Source organism: Carassius carassius, chromosome 10 (genome assembly GCF_963082965.1).
Source record: "Carassius carassius chromosome 10, fCarCar2.1, whole genome shotgun sequence".
Lineage (NCBI taxonomy): Eukaryota > Metazoa > Chordata > Actinopteri > Cypriniformes > Cyprinidae > Carassius > Carassius carassius.
The window spans coordinates 35,356,641-35,378,398 of NC_081764.1; the positions used below are offsets into that span (position 1 = coordinate 35,356,641).

A 21,758-nucleotide genomic window follows, 5' to 3' on the forward strand; every position below is an offset into this window, starting at 1 on the left:
TGAAACAATCATCTAAAAACCACTGATAATAATAATGTTACACAGTGTTTTCTTTTGATAAAAGTCTTTACAGAACAAGAATGAGACTCGCTAGAGTTCACTGCAAAATATGAAAGTATTTCTCCTTTTGTACGGACTGGAATGTAATTTAAATATTTAGCCATATATGGTCACAATTACTAAAATAGTTAAATGTATATTTTATAACATTTGCATTAGAGTTAAAGAATATATTGTTAATAAGTTTCTCTTTCTCTTGTGTGTGTAACTCCAGTATTGCCAAATAGGTAGATCCATGAACTATTTTAGGTAACATGAACTAAGAATGAACAATGCTTCTACAGCATTTATTAATCTCAACTAATGTTAATTTCAACATTTATTAACGCATTATTAAAATCAAAAGTCGTGCTTGTTAATATGAATGTACTGTGAATTAACATATTGAATTATCGACTGTATTTTCATTAACTAACATAAACATAAAGATAAATAAATACTGTAATAAATGCATTGTTCATTGTTTGTTCATTGTTCATTTAACCTTATTGTAAAGTGCTACCGCTAAATGTAATGGCACTTACACTTGCTTGTAAATATTGTTTGTATTTTTGTATTATCAGATTACAAATGACTTGTATTTTAACTAAAGACATTTGATGTGCAAGTATAAGATGGTTAAGCAGTGAGTTACGTCATTGTGTGGGAAACAAACCCCTGGTGTCTATGTCTGTTTGGTGATTCTGCAAAAATAAAAATAAAAAATAAAGAAAATGAAAATAATTCAAGTCAACCAAAATAGCAGGAGTACAAATAGACTCGACATGCTTATCTCTGTCAGACTAAACCGTGTTCATACACACAGGAAGTGTGAGTGTGTACTTATTTAATTATACTTGTTTAATTATTATAAATGTCCTCACTTATTTAGTGAAATATCTTGATAACCTGCTAGTGAGAATGAGTTTACTAGTCCTTAGTTAAAAAGGTCTTATAAATCGACTGAACCATGTTTGTATTTAACGTTTCTATTGAAAATAACCTGATAGGAAAACAAATGAAGTCACGAATACTGTAAAACAAGTGTGTGTGTGTGTGTGTGTGTGTGTGTGTGTGTGTGTGTGTGTGTGTGTGTGTGTGTGTGTGTGTGTGTGTGAGGGAGGGGAAGATGATTTACACTTTCTGTTTCCCCTTTTTGCTGTCATGCATGTGCGTGTCGTGTTGTATGCGAGATAAGCCTGACTTCTCTTCTTCCTCCCAATGTTATGAAATAATATCTGAGCGTGGAGCTGCAGGTGAAGCTGACATCCTGAGGCTCAGACGATCATCATTTCATGAGCTGTAAGTACAACGATCTTTTTGCTGAAGACAAACTCACATATGTACAGTATGTCAAAGGGGAAACCGAGGCTAGAATCACAGCATCTCAGAGTCAAACTTGCTTGTTTTGTAATTTTTTATTTAACATTTTATCTAGCACACCCACACCATACAAGAGTCAGATGGTGAAGATTCAGACTTAAAGATTGAACTGTGCTGTCAGAACAAGAGTGGTTTTAATCAGGTTAGGGGAAAGTTGTCGCATGTTTTATATGCTGTAATTTGAACACATTTGAATAGAGTAACATAAACCTAAAGGAACAGCAGTTTGTTGCATTTCATGAATCAGTGAGAACTAGCCCCGCTGTTTGACAGAGCTGACACATAATGAACCGCTGTGTTGCAAGATTCCAGTTTTACTCTGAGATCAAACGTGTGTTTCGATGAAGCAAATCTGCCTGTGATCCATGAGCAAAAACCATACACAAATGAGATGAAAAGCTTTGCAATGGTGCAGCTGCACGGAAGCAGGTGAGCAGAACACTAACTGCTGCTTACAGTACAAACCTCAGACGAACACGTCACCGCATTTTGGGGAATTTGTGCTTCAGACAGCTCTGCTCAGGAGTTCACCAACCCCCTGCAGAATATACAACACGTGCATCATTTTAACACAATAAGTGGCATCATGACAATAGCATGTACTGTCCTGAATAAGCTACCTCACATTACAGCTGTTTAACTGGATGATCTTCTACTGTTTTATGTTCTGTTCATGTGCCTGATGTTCATCTCCTGCACTTTCTCTGGATTTGAAGCATATTCTGCGTATTTCACGCCTTTCCAACATTGAGCGTATGATTTTGAGATCCGTCTTTACACGCTGAGGACAATGAAGGACTCAAATACAACTATTACAAATGATGAACACATTTACAGATGCTCCAGAAGGAAACACAATGTATTATGAACATATGATGATGTGTACATTCATATTTTTTTTCCGTGCCGTTCAAAACCTACATAAAATACTTGTGTTTCCCAGAAGACAAAATAAGTAATTTACCCCAATCGTCCAATTCAAAAAGATCACCCCCCCCCCCAGCTCAGTCATCGCTCAATACACACTGTACACAATTATATTCCAGCATCAAACAGATATAAAATCTTCTGACGATGAATATAAAAATTCAGTAAGTTCAGTCACTTCAATGAGAAAATTTCCAAAAAGTTGACTTTTTACTTTTAAATACTTAAATTCATTGACACATTTTGACTTTTAATTAATGTAGTTTAGATGCAGCATTCATACTTTAATCACTATGATTTCTCAGCCGTGATGTAGTCAAAGTTGAAAAAGCCTTGAGATATTATACTTTTCTTAAATTGTTCTCAAACAGAAGAGATTATTAAAGTCACTTACACAAACTACTGTATGAAAAGCAACCCGTTTAGTCTTAAATGCATCATTCAGGGGACCTGCTAGTATTTAAATAACTTAAATACATTTCTGCAAGTCGAATTTTAATTTATTGATTTGTTTTGTTTTTTTGTTTTTTTTTTATGATCGCTAGGACACATTTCTCAACATGAAGGTCACTTTTCGAAACTCTTGGCACAGCTCTCTTAACCAACTTTCAGCAGTAAGTTTCAAATTAGAAATGCACTAAAGCTACCAAAACCCTTCATACATGACTGAAGTAAACTCACTCTTTTATAACACTAAAGGTTTTAACTCAGCAAGCACACTGTCCTTCATTAAACAAGTACCTAAAAGACAGCATTACACAATTTCATCACATTTCTTTACAAAACACAAACAACACATTTGTACCATTTAGCGTTTGTTGCCGTATTTGTTACATGCTTCATGTTTACATTACAGTGCAAAACTATTTCTAAAGATGGGAATGTAATTGAAAGACTGAAGACTTAATGTTTTGATGAAGCATACTGTATTCTTCACTACGCTGTTACTGTAGATATTTAGCAGGGTTCTGTCTTATTCAGGTTTGTATTGTGTTGTTATATTGAAAAGAGCAAGAAAGAAAATTGGCCTGAAGGTACATAGAGTTTGGTGGAGTGATAAAAGAATCGATGTAACTTGACAGTCCCTGAATGCCATTTGTGCCAAAGCGATCTTAAATTAATTATCCACACTTTAGCTCACATAAAGTATTGAGAAATAAGTCCTAGAAACTGTAATTCAACCTTTTGATGTCATAATAATGCTGATCATTACATCAGCCTAACAGTGTTTGCAACTTTTTTTTATTATCATTAAGTTGTCGTTACTTAAAATTGTGTAGATGGTTTAGTGGATTTTTAGTTCCAAGCATGCACTTGCAGGATTTGATCAAGAGAGTAAATGCTGAAATTAAGTGTAATTTTACGTGAAGTGTGTTTGACATTTAAATACAGTTTCTGTTGTGCTGAAGCGTTTCTGTGGTTGGCGTTGCAGAGCAGAGCTCATGGTTAGATTGTGGGTGGATGCATGAAGGTCTACAATGACTCTACAGTTGCATCCACAAACTGAAAATACAGCCTCTGCAAACAGCACACAGAGGGAGGACGAGTCCAGTAATCGTGTCACATCACGTCTGTACTCAAATACCTGATTTCTGAAGGCGGCATCCACAATCTGTTGTTGTGGCTCTGTAGTTCAGCTAAATAAATGAAGCTTGGTTCGTTATCACCTTAGCTTAAATCGTTAAACTATTACGCTGCGTCAGAAGTCTGTCTGAAATCTGTTTCGTTTGCAAACGCTGCAAAGAACATCGACTGCACTAATGCCTAAGACTCATTCATGAATTAACATGCTAAATAATTCACTTATTTAGTGACTGCTTTGCTGTCTGCTGATTTAACCTGAAACGCTTGGATTGCTTCTAATTAGAAAACTTCATTCTGAGGGTTTATTAAGTTCCTCTAAGTCAAAGAAGTTTGTTGGTGAAATATCATTTCATTAGAAGATGTTATAACTCAAATAGATTAATGCAAACTATTGTGATTTTTTTTTTTTTTTAACCAAAACATTTATTTTTTAGAACGACAGAAAATTCTGCTCTAAGAACATTTTGCTAAAAATCCCATTATGTTAACGTCGTCAGAATAGTCAAACCTTCCAGTTTTAAAAACATTTTTTCTTGATTATTTCATTATTAGAGAGGACTTTAAAAGAATGGTATGGGAACCTTACTTTTGTTCTCTAAGTCGTCTGAAGCATGAAGTAACATGAAAAACGTTACAGCCTGAAACTAAAAAAAAGACATTTCCTGAACGATGAATAAATAATGTTTATGTGCTAACGTTTTGATAATGATAACTTTGAACACATGTTCTATTAGTGTTACGTTTGTTCATAACTTTGAAAGAACCTCGCCAGAACGTTGTGAGAATGTTTCCTGTTAGCTGGAAGTCATCGGAGTTCTTTATAGGTCATCGTTTGTCTGGCGTCTCAGTGAACATATAGCTGAAAATCTTGAGTTAGCCGTGGCCAAACACACGTGAAACTGCAGTGAATGTCTCTGACTGTGTGTGTGTGTGTGTGTGTGTGTGAGTGAGTGAATGACCGAAAGAAGAAAGACTGGCTGGGAAAGTTCATTCAGTCATCATTCTCGAGTGGCATGAGGGTCAGTAAATGTCTGGGTGATGTGCCTCTTTCATGTGGTGGTGCTTTAGTGTGAGTGTTCGTCTGGTTGTGATGTGAATGTCAGCAGTGTTTGACTGGCATGTGGTTTGATGTGTTTGACTCTTTGTGTTTGTTCTGTGTTTCTTGTTCTAGTCTCTGAGCTGTCTCCATCATGGAGGCGACAGGGAAATATGACTTCAGTGCCACAGCGGAGGACGAGCTGAGCTTCAGGAAGGGAGATATAATCAAGGTGTGCTCCACATTTGCATCATCAGCTCACTGCTCACACTGTATGCATCACATGTCCGCCGACACTTTCACATGCTTCAAACCATCCGTTCCTCAGGAGCTCTCTCCGTCAGTTTAATCATCACATGCTCTTCTGTAGATTTTAGGCACCAATGATGACTGGTTCAAAGCAGAAATAAGTGGCATGGAAGGGTTCGTTCCACGGAATTACATCAACATCCATTTCCCCAGGTAACAGACATTTAACATTTATTTTATTTTTATTAACATTTACTAGTAAATATTGTCATACTTCTAATACTTATTTTTAGCTACTAGACTCTTTTCCAGTAGCTTCTGGTGCTTATTCATTAGATACTTGAACTTATTTCAGTTTTGGATGAGAAACGAAACGGACTAAACTGTGACAAAACTGAATTTTTTTTTATTTATTTTTTTTGTAAAGTAGAACTTGCATACACATTTGAAAAGCCAGAAGTAAACGTCAGTTCTGTATAGGATGATTATTTTTATTTTACCTTAAAATTATAAGGACTGAATTTGATTTTAAAATCACCTGCTGTAGCACACTGAAAGTGTTTCATTCATCCAATTAAAATATTTAGGGTAATGATTCACATCTATATTTTCTAACTTGAGAATAATTATTTATTTTTCATTGGCTCAAGTAAAAAAATATAGATGTGAATCATTACCATATTTATTTATTTTTTGGATGAATGAAACACTTTGCATCTGTTTTATTCGCACCAACATTATTTGATTTAAACATTTTGGAATAATATTTATATAGCATACTTTTATTTAGTCTCACTGGTAAAGACCTTTTTTTTTTATTTAAAACCAAATTTAAAAACTAAAATACTGAATGCTGATGCTGAATGTGTGTCGATTGTGTTGTTTGGACTGTAGAACTATGCAGTTATTGCCTTTAATTTCACATGGTTACAGTTAATCTTTTCATTTAAGGCCAGTTCTCTGTAGTTTCAACCCAATTCAAAAACAAAAGCTAAATGCTGATGTCTGTACCGTCTGTGTTTGTATTGAATGTAGGCTACTTACTGTGCAGTACACATTTATTAGATACAAGTCCCGCGCTGTGGTTATTTCTCATTTTAGGTGGTAGAGTAGTAAAGAGCCTTCAGTTTCATGCAGTTTTAATGAAGCCACATGTATAAACTAAAGCACCTGCATGTACAGAAGCTCTGTCTTTCTGACAGTATAATTACTCGAACAGAAATCTGACCTGCTGCTTCATACGAATCTAGAGATGTCTTAGCTTTCAGTTTACGCTGTCAAAATATAAACTTGCTTTTATCGTTTTGAGATTTATTCAAACATATATTACACAATTAAGTATGTTGTGTTGTAAATAAGAACAAAAACAAATAAGACAGTGACATCTAGAGGAGAAGACTGGTAGTGATAGCATTGGAAATAAATACAGAAGAAGATCTATCCGTGGCTTTTATAAATCAAACAAAAAATATATGTATGTATTTATTTACTTATTATTTATTATTACAATTATTATTAGTAGTAGTATGCCCTGGTAGACCACAAAATGCATTTGTGGTGTACAGTATTTTAATTTGTTACTGTACTTTACCTAAGTTATTTTTAAGTATTTGTACTTTATCAGCTTATTTTAAATTTTAGATTATTTTTATTAAAGCATTAAATCTCACTTTTATTTAACTTAATTTCTTAAAACACTTCAAAACCGAAAAACACTTTTGACCTTAGCAACCACTCACAACACCTTAGCAACAGCACAGGAAGCTCATTCTGTTGAGAAGGTGTGGTATTAAAGCAGTGTTTCTGCAGCTGGTATCAGGAGAACACCAGCCGTCACTCAGCGCAGGAAGAGCTGATGTGTCAACCAATCGGATCCTTCCTCATCCGAGGCTCCCAGAGTGCACCGGGAGAATTCTCCATTTCAGTCAGGTACAGCACACACACACACACACACTTTCTCTGTCTCTCTCTCTCACACACACACACACACACACTTCATCTGTCTCTCTCTTACACACACACACACACACACACTTACTCTCTTACACACACACACTTACTCTCTCTCTCTCTCTCTCACACACACACACACACACACACACAAACTTACTCTTTCGCACGCACACACACACACACACTTACTCTCTCACACACACACACACACACACACACACACTGTGCCGGTGATCTTGAATGCTAAAGTGAATATAGACGTGTTATTCGTGTGTGTGTGTGTGTGTGTGTGTGTGTGTGTGTGTGTGTGTGTGTGTGTGTGTGTGTGTGTGTGTGTGTGCGTGCCGTCAGACATGAGAGTGACGTGCAGCACTTTAAGGTGATGAGAGACCGGCGTGGTCAGTATTATCTGTGGAACGAGACCTTCAGCTCCCTCAACAGACTGGTGGAGTACTACACACACAACTCCATCTCCAAGCAGAGCCGTGTCTTCCTGCTCACAGAGCAGCGGGTGAGTCCAGCCGCGCTTCACCGGTGGAGATATTACTACACTGCGAACATAGCAACACCCAGGGCACACCTGCAACACTATAGCAACCACCTAGCAACACCTTAGCAACCGTTAAACATTAAACACCCTAGAAAGCACCCAGAGGACTCAAGTAAACACATGGCAAGCACGCGTGGCATCTGCTCAGCTCACATTGTCTTCAGGACATGTTTTTCTCTCCAAACACTCACTGTTTGTGTTTCTTCCTGTTCTGGTTCTCTCTCTCTCTCTCACACACACCCAGAATACCACTGATTTCCCGCACAGGAAGTCTGCTGAGCTGCCGTCCATCTCTCAGGTACAGCTGCTGTCACTCATGTGACGTCACTCAGTCATCTGATGAGCTTCAGGCTCACATTATGCTTTTCTTCTGCAGGAGAGACACAATCACAGAACACCAGCTCCAGCCTGTCCTCGCCCAGCTGAACCTTCGCCACCACCACAGGTCACACACACACGCACACGCACACACGCACACGCACACGCACACACACTCACTTACACACACACACGCACACGCACACGCACCCACACTCACTTACACACACACACACTCACACACACACACACACACACTCACACGCACAAACACACGCACGCACACACACACACACACACTCACACACGCACACTCACACACACACACACGCACACACACACACACAAACACACACTCACACACGCACACACACGCACACACACTCACACACTCGCACACACACACACACACGCACACTCACGCACACACACACACACACTCACACACTCACACACTCACACACACACACACACACACACACACACACACACACATGATGCACACAGGAATGCATAAGCATTGATCTGTCAATAGTACTAAATCAGACGCTTCTGTGTGTGTGTGTGTGTGTGTGTGTGTGTGTGTGTGTGTGTGCAGGCGTCTGCGCTGCAGGTTCAGGCCATGTATGACTTCACTGCGGAGGATGCAGACGAGCTGAACTTTCACGCTGGAGATATTATTGAGGTTTTAGATCAGTCCGATCGTTTCTGGTGGAAAGGTGTTCTGCGCGGGAGAACCGGACTCTTCCCCGTCAACTACACCAATCCTGTCTGAGGAGCGTGACACAGACCTGGGGCTCACCTTCACCTTCTGCTCTTCCAGTCGTGATGTTGCATAATCATGATATATGCGTAAATATTTCAACAGCTCTGAATTTAAGAAACATATTTTCACCTTGTCATGTGTACAGAACACACACACACACACACCTGTAAAGCATTGTTCTTCCAGTTGGCACAGAGATTTGGGAAAAATTGCGAGGTTTAGTTTGAGCACTTTTACAAACAAGTTTATGAATCCTTTAGAATTGTATGATTGTCTGGATATGGACTGCCTGAGATGTGATCTTCAACCAAGTATTAAATAAATACATCTGTATTTAATGACACATACAAACGTGTCACGTCATTATTGAACAAATTGTTGTACTGTCTTGAAAAACTTCAGAATTCTCTTTTTTCGACAAAACCTCGCTTCAGATTCTGATCTGTGCGGCTCACGGTTCATCATCACTTCCACCCCGCTGACTCGAACCTCTCGTTTAAAGGAACAGTTCACTCTAAAATAAACATGTGCTGTAAATGTGTTCACCCTCAGTTCATCAGAGATCAGGATGAGTTTGTGTCTTCATCAGGTTTGTAGAAATGTAGCACTGCATCAGTGTCTCATCAATGGATGCTCTGCAGTGAATGGGTGCCGTCAGAATGAGAGTCTGATAAAAACATCACAATAATCCACAGCACTCCAGTCCATCAGTGAACATCTAGAGAAGACAAAAGATGAAACACATCCAGCATTAAGATGTTTTAAACTCAAATAATCCATAATAACACTTCCTCCAGGGAAAAAGTGCATCTGCTGTTGTCTCTCACAGATTTGTTTAGATCTGTTTAAACGCTGCTTGATCTGTGCAGATTTCTCTCCTGATTCAGAGCAGAACACTTTTTCACTGGAGGAAGTGTTATTATGGATTGACTTGAATTTTCCTTATTTTCATTTTCATTTCTTGGGAGAACTATTTCTTTAACACGCTGTTTAATACAGTAAATACGTCACATCAACACAAGCCAATAAATTTCAGAATATCCATATATCTATGATCAAAAGATATCTGAGTAAAAGTAAATGCAGAGGGAAATAAACGAAACACATCAGAGTTGAAGCTGCTGGTCTGGTCTGAAGGAAAGAGATGAAATCTGAAAGTGCTGAATGACACTGATCCACAGTTCAAGAGAGCCTTTTATATGTCAGAACTCATATATTTAATACTTAATTTATATTTGATGAATATGTTATACCAGCTCCAACTGTCTAAACCACTTATAATTAACCAGTGGTTATGTTCACTAAACTAACACAAATATTTATACACGCACATGGAGATGTTATGCATTCAAACAGAGTCCAAATATTTGTTTCTTGGATCAAGTTCAAGTTCAACCCTCCTGTTGGAGTCGTTCCTGCTGAAACGAAGTTCCCCTTCTACCGTGTTTCTCGTGAACTCCACCCCGCAGCTCTTCACCTGCCCCCGGGATCACGGCGAGCTCCGGTGAGCGCAGGGGAGGCTTTCATGGCGGAGTCTCAGCTCCGATGTCTGGAGGACGGGCTCATGCCCCCCGCGGTGCCCGAGTCCCGGCCGCAGTTCTACTACAGCGAGCAGCACCGGGCGGCCCTCGAGCGCCTGATCACCGGCGGACACGGAGCCTTCAAGAGCCTCCTGAAGGACGAGAACGGACAAGACTTCCTGTCTGCGCGGGAAGTCAAGACCATCACCGGCAGCTTCGTCAAATACCCGAGCGAGGAAGACGATGGAGCGAAGCGCGGGAGCCGAAACGACTCCGAGTCAATGCGCTCCACGTACTGGCCGCAGATGTCGGACACCGAGGTTCCGCCGCTGGACATGGGCTGGCCCTCATCCGGGCTCTTCAAAGGGGTCACCCGAGTGTCGGTCTACACTCACCCGCCCAAAGAGAACAGCCCGCACATCAAGGAGGTGACCCGCAAACTCATCCAGGAGTCCTGCAAGGTCAGACAGCTACACTGTAAAAAACTAACCCATATATATGTATATAACGATATATATATTTGTATAAATGGATATATTTTAGTTGATTTAAAACCAGTTCATTTAAAGGTTGCCACTTTTAGCCTACTAACCATCACTACATTGTGGGCTATCAGCTGGTAACTATGGTTACCGTGATAAATATTTATAAGGGGAATCCTGCTCATCATCATCATCATCAGCTCCGTTTTCTCTTGTCTTCTGATCACTGTCACTCCTTACACTGGAAATGTGACAGAAGTAAAATATATAAAAACTGAAAATGTCCTGGTAATGTTCTGCCAGGACGTTGCCTATTCATTTCTGTTAAACCTAAAGTGCACAATTCAAAATACTCCTAAGACACGTAAAAAAAAATATACAGAAAATCCCTTTATATGAATACTTTTTTAATTAAAGGATTTATTTACAGTATAATACATACCGCTTTTCAGAGGTAACTGAACTGATGAGAATGAAAAACCATCAAATGTGATCCATCACACTCAATTTTACAGATGATCTCTCTCTATTTTCACTATCAAAACTGTACTGTAACTGTAAATTTGCATGAAATGCCCCATTAGATCTACAACAGTTCACACAGGTCTGTTTCTGATTCTCTTCTCCTGCAGTGCTGGATGCTTTCAGATCTTGTTCAGACTTGATCTAAATGTCTGTTTCTTGAGGATCTGGAATCACTGACTCACAGGAAATCACACGCATTCTGTTTTACAAAACATCTGTCCTGTGAAAGAAGCGGGAAGTGTGTGTGTAATAATGCACTGATCTGATCAGGCTGAAAGTGTGTTTAACTCTCACAAATCTTCTTCACTATCTTTATGCAAATCTAATTATTGTTTTCATCTTAGGGGAAAGTCAGTTTTAGCACAGCAGACCGGTCTCTACAGATTCCTGAGCGAGTGTCTGATCATACAGAGATCCAGCCTTTACAAATAAACCAAGAAAGACAAGAAGAAAGACACGTGTTCCTGCTGGGTTTAGTGAGATCAGAAAACAGAGAGAGCGTTTGGGAAGGAGAAAGTGTGTGAATCAGCAGATCTTCATACTTAGAGTCTGAAGTGTTCCTGTAATCCTGATCAACACTCGTCTCTTCTGGAAACATCTGGACATGAAATATCATATCAATCATTTAGAAGAGGCTTTGTGTTAGAAACAGACTCAAGTCACTATTCACTAAAAATCTCAAATTGCATTAGCATTCAGATGTTAAAAAAATTATGCATCAACATGCATTGCGCAATATGCAGATACTATAAAAAAAATAAAAATAAAAAGAAATCTGTCAAATTGATGGTAAAAAACCAGCAGGTGTGGTTCTGTTCTACCGGAAAAAATACGGTAACAATGTTTTAGGTTTTACCTTAAATTTACAGTTAAATACCGGGATTTCATTAACTGATATAATGTTAATATACCAACCTACTGAAGTACTGAAATCTTTTTGGACCTTTGAAATACACCGATAACTACTAAAAGCAGGCGGTGATGAGAAACTCACACGATGAACCAAAGCCCATCAGAAGCAGCTTTTAAATAATAAAATACAGAGAAGGTGCACAGTGTCTTTCCCACAAGCACTAAACACCATCATGATCAGACTCATTAAACTGAAATAAGCAATAAACATTCATTGAAACAAAAAGCCCTAATAAACATAACAGATAAGAAAAAAAATGAGAAGCAACAGTTATAAAAAAAAAAAAAAAAACCCAAACCAAATTTGAAACGCAATGCAGAGAATTCTGGGAACGTCAATTTTTTTTGTCTGTACATTTTACAGGAAATTAACCATTTAACAGGTTTGTACTGTAGCATTTTCACAGTTTTTAAACCATTAAAATCACGTTCCATTAGATGAATCATGATTTAGTCAGAGTATCATCAATATTCTCGGTTCATCCGCTGCTGATGAGAATGAACGAAGCGTCTGTCTGTGTGTTGTCCAGGTCGTGGCGATCGTGATGGACCTGCTGACCGATCTGCAGATTCTGCGGGATCTGTTTGAGGCGTCCAAGCGCGGTGTGCCCGTCTACATCGTGCTGGACGAGCCGGGAGCGCCGCTCTTTCTGGACATGTGCAGCCGGCTGCAGGTCGGAGACAGAGAGCTGAAGGTGCACAGCTACTCCATTAAAAACATTGAATTTCTTCAAATAAAAGAAAACATTTTAACCACATATCTACAATTATTTATCTACAAAATTTTATAAAATGAATACAAATATGTATAGACAATAAAAAAATGAAACTAAAATTACTAAAACGTTATATAAAATATAAATATAAATTAAAAAAAAGTAACTTATTAGGTTCTTTATTGGCATTGATGGTTTTATGAAGAACCTTTAATATCCATTGAATCAGTCCATTGTACAAAATGTTTTTTAGATTTCCTTAAATGTTCTTCACTCTAAGAAAGGTTCTTTTAAAAACTGATCACTGAAAGGTTCTTTGGGGAACCAAATATGGTAGTTCTATGGCATCAGTGTGAAAACACCCTTTTGGAACCTTTACTTTAAGAGTGAAACTTAGTCCTCGTAAAAAAAAAATAAAAAATAAAAAATTATATATATATATTACTTTTTTAAATATATTTATACATTTTGAATATATAAATGTATTTAATTTTTTTGCAATTTTTTAAAATACAATTTGAAATGTATTTTGGTGTATGAAGGGTGAAACTAAATATATTTTCTATTTCAAAAACTAATTTCATTCAGTGTCACTATTTACATCTTTTAAAAATATATATTTTGGCCACAATAAATGCATTTTTGCCATATGGGTCCGATCAAAACCTGGCCACTGAGACGTTAGCTCCTGTTTAATGGTTCGTGTTTCCGTCAGAGTGTCCGGACTCGGACCGTGAAGGGAATCGGGTTGAATCTGTCCATGGGGAGAATCCCAGGAAACATCCAGAGCAAGTACATGCTCATCGATGGAGATAAAGTCATGTTTGGGACGTACAGGTGAGCGAGAGTTACCCGTGTACCGTCTGACAGAAGCCTCTTCACATCTCACACTGTGTTTGTGTCTCTGCAGTTTCTCCTGGAGCTCTTCTCGGATGGACAGAAACATGATCACGGTGATGTCGGGGCAGGTGGTGGATTTCTACGATAACGATTTCCGAGAACTTTACGCCATCTCAGACAAACTGGACCTGTTTAAGAAGTTTCACGTCAGTAAGCCCCAAACGGGAACCCTGTCGAGGGCCTCGGTGTCCAAACGCCCCGCAGCAGCCACTTCACGCTTCCAGGTCAATCTCGGAGACGTGACGCGTGGAGATGGGAAAGTGCCTGCACACAAATACCACAATCCCAAATACCTGCTAGCGCTCGGACAGATCCCGGGACCCACGGAGCCGCTGCAGGACTTCTTCAATAAGATGGAGCCGCATGATCCAGAGCCGGAGCTGGAGCCGGAGCTGGAGCCGGAGCCGGAGCCGGAGCCGGAGCCGGAGAATCCAACAGAAGACCTGGAGAACCTCACAACTGATCCCTCTCCACTCGAGAAGAAAGAGTCCAAGAAACTCAGAAAACTGACTTTTAACACAAAGCGGTGGTGGAAAGGGAAGAAGGACAAAACAAGCGACGCGGTTCTTGAAGAGAACGCTGCGAACCCTTCAGACGAGGTGTCTAAACACACGCTTCCCAGAGACGAGACGCAGGACACCCTCAAAAAAAAGAAGAGAGGATTCAGATGCCTTTTTTAAAAAAGCTAACAACAGCTTTTTGAATTACAGAGCCACTAAAACCTGTTAACCCTCATTCAGACGTGTTTACAGGACACAGGATTCCTGATGTGTTTGTGATACGACCGATGTGTAAACAGCGTAGTGTTCATGTGTGTGACACGACAGGGAAACCTGAGAAAGAAACCTCTAAATTACATTGAAGGGGAAGTTTAGTTTCTGACATCCGTCATTCTGGAAGCGTGTGGAAAAAGGGAAAAATGGTGCATAAAGGACTTTAAAAAAAAGGATTTTGTATTCTGGGTGACATTTTATGAATAAAATTTTTTCATTTTTCATAATCTGCCTGTAAATGTTGGCATTTCAGGGGATACGCCATAAATCACAATTTATATATATATATATATAAAATATATTTTTTACATATAGACCCGTGGTCTGTAGACTTTAGCCTCTTTCAGAAAATCATTCCGATACTTAAAATGATAATTTCAATGATCATTCAATCATAAATCGTTGGCAATACTGAATTTAGTTTTAGGTTAACAATACATGGATCTGTTCGGATGAAGTAGGCTATAGTTGATCAGTTTATGAGTTTTGATCATGTTGATCATTTATAGGACCTAGAAATGCATATCAAATACTGTATAATACAGTGTGCTCATATATTCAGTAGTTCAAATGTCTGTAATAAATAGACATTATAACTATTGTTTAACAGAATGTTACAACAAACGTTTACTGTAAGTTAATATGAGAGAATAAAATGTAGCTGAAATGTTGTAGAACACATTGCCAAACAAGCCTTCAGTTTTCAGTGAACAAACAGAAATATCATCAGTAAAAGTCACTGAAGAAGCCTCAAACTTTAAACTTGACTTTGACCCTTCAGGGCTAGAATCAACAAGCCGTCCAGTCATTCCTCCCTGATATAAACAGTTTATTTTCCATTCTTAAGTTGCAACATGCACACACTTTCTGCTCACAGCTGTTGAGAACAGCTTGGCTGTGTGTCACCACACTTTAATAGACAAATTAAACACTAATATACATGACATACATGAAATGAATATCTGTGTAGTGCTTCTCACAGCAGAGCCAGCAAACACAGAACATGTAAAGGTATGAACAAACTTTTGTCCAAAGTTATGTTCTGTAATAATGCTAGCCTTTACTTATGTAACCCTTAATTTTTGTCTGCACCTACTCCAGTCTCTTCAACATGGATCCATAAATAAAACACGGGTTACCACGGTGATAATTCACGTTTCTCCTTTTATTCAGAAGCATTGGCATAACAGCATGAACAGCCGGACACACAACACTCTCGCTTGGGTTTTTTTTTTTCTTTTGTCTTAAAGGGGCAGGCGCACCAAATATCTTTCTAACAAAACTTTGCATAAGACATATGAAAATACACGAAAATCTTACTAAACAAACCCATGAATTGACAAAATGTAAAATTAAATAATGAATTAAACATAAGGTTACCAATTCAACATAAGGTTACAGTCTTCCCTGCTTAACAAGGAAACGTCCTCGTTTCTCTTATCCACTCTAAAAACTGCTGGGTTGAAAACAACCCAATTTGGGTTATTTTGGCAACCCAGCGCTGGGTCAAAAAGGGACGAACCCAACGCTGGGTTATTTTAACCCAACCAGTTGAGTTATCATGTTTAACCCAACCTGCTGGGTTGCTTTTTTTAATAATTTAAAATGACTACATAGCAGGGTTTCAAAAACCAGAGCGGGTGTTTTTATCACTGTATTTCAGAAGGAAAACTACTGTATTTAGAAAATGTTCAAATTCATTTCGCATGTAATGCTTGATGAGGCAGCGTCACCGGAGAAACCTACCTCTCCCGCTTAGCGCCCCCTGCTGGCAGAAAATTAACTCGCGGAGTGCCGCCACCATTGAGTGCAAGGATGTGGCAAACAATGCATGCTACGTTAAAATGAACCCAAATTGAGCTAGGCATTAAACCTACAAATAATGTTCATTTTAAATATCACTTTTACACACAAATAATAATTATCAAAAATAAAATATTTATTAAAAACAAGAGTAAAGTCAAAAAGTAACATGTAAGAAGAAATGCAGAAAAGGATGGCATTAACAGCAACAGTTCATAAAGCATTGAACATTCGTTGAATATAACTTAAGATCAAATTGGACTTTGTTCAATTGTATATATTGTATAAAAATATACGAAAACACTATTATGCAATAAATTTACAATTAGTTAGGTTCTTTACCAACTATTCTGGCATGACAGTACACAAATAAATCACAACATTAACTCTGATATTATAACATTTAACAGACGTGTGTGTGTGTGTGTGTGTGTGTGTGTGTGTGTGTGTGTGTGTGTGTGTGTGTGTGTGTGTGTGTGTGTGTGTGTGAAAGAATGTGAGCATGTGTATGAACGACAGAGTGTAAACTCTTCTACTAAACAACACAGAAAAAGCATTTAACATTGTTTTTACAAATTATACACTTACAGTTTCATAGTCCATGAATACAGATCAAGCATCACAGTCAATTTTCATGATCTCTTCAGCATATTTGATGTAGTCATGAAGAAGCCCCATCAGCACAGCATGTGACGACATCTACATCATCCAGGGCAGCGTCCTCCTTTAAAACCACTGAGGGGAAAGCACAATATCTTCTCTGACCAGCATTCATCCAGTCACTGCCTGCTCTTCATCAGTGGCCTAGAAAGAGAGACACATTTGAAAAATAAAACATTTAATTAAACTATCCATTTTCAGGTAGAGGTGTACTAACATCCGTAAGCATAGGTAAATAATCTGTGTTAAAGTTTCAACACTTTGTGAGGTTGTTTAATGTCTCGGTCCACCACAGCTCTCGTGAAGGCTATAATGAAAGCACTAGTGTGAGGGCAGGTGATATTGTTTGAATAAATATTGCTTTCAGAAAGCTTCTTTACTGAAACATTAAAACAGACATGACATTCACATACCTCACAAATGTTCATTTACGTAGATGGCTGCTCTTCAAACGGTTAGTTCACCAAATAATGAAAATGGTCATAATTTACTCTCCACATGTTGTTCCAGACTCATAAAAACTCTGCTCGTTTTTGGAAAACAAATGAATATATTTAATATTCTCTTAATTTGTGTCCTCCATTGCTAGTCTGGGAGACCAGTATTTTATTTGGAATATACATGTTTGCTATCATATGATTTAAGATTTATTCATATATAAATATCGGAATGAATTACTTCTACAATAAATCTGTATTTATGAGGCTTTAAAATACTGATTATGTAGACTATAAATGGATTAACAAAATTATGAGAAAATTAAAAATATATTCATTTCAATATATTCAAGTCTTATAGGTTTGGAATGACATGAGGGCAAGTAAATGATTTTTTTGTGTGAACTTTACCTTTAAGAGGGAAGACCAAGAATGATGACTCTCCAAATCAGACAACTCAAAAGTTGGTTTAAGTTCTGCAATGAAACACACAGACATCAATGGTTTTAATGAAATGAGCACGTAATCACACTGTTGTTGCATCAAAATGTGAAGTAAACGGCAGGAGACAACAGAAACATTTATTTTCTAAAAATAACTTACATAAAATCTCAAAAGAATGATGCTCTCCCATGTCTCTGGCTTTTAACATCTACAAAAACAAAAAACAAACATTATTTTACTCTTAGTAAAAAGCAACAACAACTGATAACATGAAATTATGAAGTTTACTTGCCTTAAACTTTCTTTCCCTGTCTTCAGAAGAAGCTGAGAAAACCACCTCCTCACACAAACAGACTTCTGTGTCCTTCACTCCAGTTAGTTTGAGTTCTGCAAAGAGGGACATCAATGGTTTCAATAAAATATGAACATGTGATCACACTGTTGTTGCATCAAAATGTGAAGTAAACAGGCAGGACACAACAGAAACATGAATTTTCACCAAAAAAAAAATATATATATATATATAACACATCAGTCTCAAAAGAATGAAGTTGTCTTGTCTCTGGATTTCAACAACTACAAAAACAAACATTATTTTAGTCTTAGTAAAAATAAAGATAACGATGTTATTCTGAAGTTTACTCTCCTTAAACCCGTCTGTCCCTCTCTTCAGAAGAGTCATCCTCCTCGCAGAGCGCTGACACAATGAAGACACGAGCTGGACCAGTCTGAAATATTACATGTAAAACATACTTTTAACAGTTACCACTTCAACAGCCTCAAAATAATTATGCTAGTCTTTACTACACAATGCCGTTTCCTTTAGGAGACAAACATACATTCAGTTTAACCGCGAAAAAAAAAGACAAATTAACATGAGTGTAACCGTGACCATAACAGTCTATTAACGCCTCAAAAAGTACAGATAATGTAAAATCTTATGTAAATATGACAAAATACATTCACTGACATTATTTTAAAATTACCTCTTCCGTTCAGTAACGTTAAATGATGCCGTTAAGACCTCCGTGTCTGAGGCGAAAACCGCGTCCGTTTAATTTTTTTTGTAATATAACGGTAAGCTTCTTTGTTTCGCTTTTCATAAAACCTTCCGCCTTTCATAACTTTACATTTTGAATATTTACTTACCGTAGTCTTTCACTCGCTTCTCGCTTCTTTCACGCGGAGAAAATGGCGACTGCTCGCACTGGAGACGTACGATCTTGACGAGACGTGCGTGCTCTCCTTCACGTCCGCGTTCTCAACCCAGCCCCGCTGGGTTAAAACAGAGAACAATTTTCAACCCAAACTTGGGTTAAAACATCCCAAAATCCTATCCAGCGGCCTCAACCCAGCATTTGGGTTGAAAAAACAACCCAGCGTTTTTTAGAGTGTATAGATTATCAATTACAGTGAAAATACAGTGAAAAATACAATGCACAGACAACCAATATGTGCATAACTCATTAACAAACAAAATCTTTAAACTTTTCATGTTTTTTAACTATACGGCCACTACGGGTTAATTGAGGTGTGTCTGCTGAAGGCAATATAGCCCTCTCCGGGGCCATAGAGGCCGCAACACTGGGACTTGGCACACTTTCAGGTTCAGTCAACAAAGCAGTTGCATTTGAAAATTCAGTCTTTGCATTGGTAGTAGTCTGTTTTATAGTTTGGTTGGGCACATACGGTGGTGTTGAGGGTTGAAAGGGTAAAGCACCTGACAATGCAGTGAGGGGAACTAACGAAGGGGCCTCAGCACTACCAAACACAGGAAGATCAGAGCCTGAACTGCAGGGCAAGGCAACTCCCTCCAAGGACCCCTGTAAGGTTTTAGGCGATTGTGATGAACCACCCACCTTCTCGACTGTGGATTTCTTGGATCAGTAATCTCATAAGTTACCCCAGGGCTGTTATCTTTGTCCATTCGCCTCAGAATTTTGAATGGCCCTTTCCATTTAGGAGCCAGTTTATTCTGCTTTTGAGCTGGGTCATCCAAAAATACAATGTCACCTGGCTTATGCGGGTGGAAAAATGTCTGTTTGTCATACTGCCGTTTCTGATTAAGTTTAGCTGTAGTGGACCGCACAGCAGCATCTTTGAAAGCATAAGACAAACGCATGGTCACATCATGAGCATAGCCTGCAGGGGTGCCTGGTGTATAGGAAGTGACAGCAGGACTATAGTTCAGAATGATATCTGCAGGTAGCCGTGGTTCTCTGCCATGTGCAAGAAAGAAAGGAGAGAACCCCGTGCTAGAATGAATACTGGAGTTATACGCCAGTTCCACTTGAGGCAGATATTCATCCCATTCACCCCCACTTTCACAAATGTACTTGGCGAGTTGGTCTTTCAATGTTCGATTCAGTCTTTTGGCCATACCATCACACTGGGCGTGGTAGGGTGAGGTGCGGGTTTTCTCAGTGCCTAATTGTCTGCACAAATGTTTAATCAAATCTGACTCAAACTGTCTACCTTGGTCCGTATGGATTATCTCAGGGACCCCGTGCTGTTTAATGTAATCCTCAAAAATGCACTGTGCTACAGTTGTTGCACGCTGATCCTTCAGAGGGTACAAATTGACAAAACGGGTAAAATAGTCCATCATAACTAAAACATACCTATTCCCAAGTGAAGTAACAGGTAGCTCAGTGATGTCAGCGGCAATTCTTTGAAATGGTCGTTCTGCATGAATTGACTGTAACGGGGCCCTTTCATGAGGAGTGGTGGAAGCACAGGACTGACAGGATACACGTTCAGCACAGAATTTCTGAATATCACGGGACATGTAAGGCCAATAGCACATTTTCCTAGCTCTCAACAAAGTCCGCTCAGCACTCAAATGACCACTAAACTTCTCCCCATGAAAACACTTAAGAGCTGTTAGAATGAGTACCTCAGGCAAGACTACTTGGTAAACATGAGGGCTATGAGGAGATGATTTCACTCTGCGACACAGTATACCCTCTTGGACTGATAATTTGGAAAATTCATCCCAAAGTTTCCTCAGTGTGGCAGGGGAATGTTTCAGGCTGCCTAGTGGGGGCCTTTGATTACCATTCTCTTTCCAGTCTATGACAGTACTTAGACAAAAGTCAGCCTTTTGCTGAGCTTGTAATTCAGTCAAAATCAACTGACAGTGTCGGACTCACGTCAGGAAGAACTCCACAACCCAGTGGCACTTCAGACGAAAAGGAGACTTTTTCAGCAGTGGTATGGCTGGGAATTACACACTGCACTGATTTCGTTTCAGTCACAGGCGAGCTAGGACACCGCGACAAGGAATCAGCATTACTATGATGCTTCCCTTCCCTGTATTGAATGGTAAAGTCATACACATCCATTTCAAGTATGCAGCGTGCTCTTCTACCAGTCTGATCTGAAATCATCTTGAATGGCACCCCAGACAAGAAATGTCGAAAATGTCGAACAGACCACACCACAGCCCACAGTTCACGGTCATAAGTTGACCATCTCTTTTCTGATGGAGTGAGAGCATGACTGGCGTAAGCAATTACGCGTTCCTTCCCATCCTGCATCTGAACAAGCACTGAACCTACACAATCATGAGAAGCATCAGTGTATAGTAGAAAAGGCTGTGTGAATATAGGGTGAGCTACAATGGGAGGACTAGTAAGGGCCTGCTTCAGTGACCTAAAAGCCTCCTCACAATCACTCGACCAATTGAAGACAGCACCTTTCTGGGTCAGAGCATGAAGGGGTTCGGCCACTATAGCGAAACTCTTGACAAATCTCCTATAAAAGGAGCATAGACCAACAA

General features: G+C 38.9%; 2 protein-coding genes and 1 long non-coding RNA gene across 3 annotated transcripts; 2 read left to right on the plus strand and 1 right to left on the minus strand.

The window, feature by feature from the left end:
• The first annotated feature begins 1,190 nt into the window (after window positions 1–1,190).
• On the plus strand, window positions 1,191–8,850 carry grap2b (GRB2 related adaptor protein 2b). Its single transcript, XM_059559509.1, has 8 exons — window positions 1,191–1,341; window positions 5,105–5,201; window positions 5,340–5,431; window positions 7,028–7,147; window positions 7,523–7,682; window positions 7,966–8,019; window positions 8,098–8,166; window positions 8,638–8,850. The coding sequence occupies exons 2-8, from the start codon at window positions 5,124–5,126 to the stop codon at window positions 8,812–8,814; spliced, it is 750 nt and encodes a 249-aa protein (XP_059415492.1). The 5' UTR covers window positions 1,191–1,341; window positions 5,105–5,123; the 3' UTR covers window positions 8,815–8,850.
• A 1,391-nt stretch (window positions 8,851–10,241) lies between these two features.
• On the plus strand, window positions 10,242–14,806 carry LOC132151402 (protein FAM83F-like). The gene is made up of 4 exons (XM_059559510.1): window positions 10,242–10,786; window positions 12,775–12,939; window positions 13,676–13,797; window positions 13,871–14,806. The coding sequence occupies exons 1-4, from the start codon at window positions 10,331–10,333 to the stop codon at window positions 14,538–14,540; spliced, it is 1,413 nt and encodes a 470-aa protein (XP_059415493.1). The 5' UTR covers window positions 10,242–10,330; the 3' UTR covers window positions 14,541–14,806.
• A 2,193-nt stretch (window positions 14,807–16,999) lies between these two features.
• LOC132151403 (uncharacterized) lies at window positions 17,000–18,187 on the minus strand. The gene is made up of 3 exons (XR_009436404.1): window positions 18,137–18,187; window positions 17,945–18,009; window positions 17,000–17,240 (listed from the first exon to the last, which is right to left on the minus strand). It is a non-coding gene; the product is annotated as an uncharacterized LOC132151403 (long non-coding RNA).
• Window positions 18,188–21,758: the final 3,571 nt, after the last annotated feature.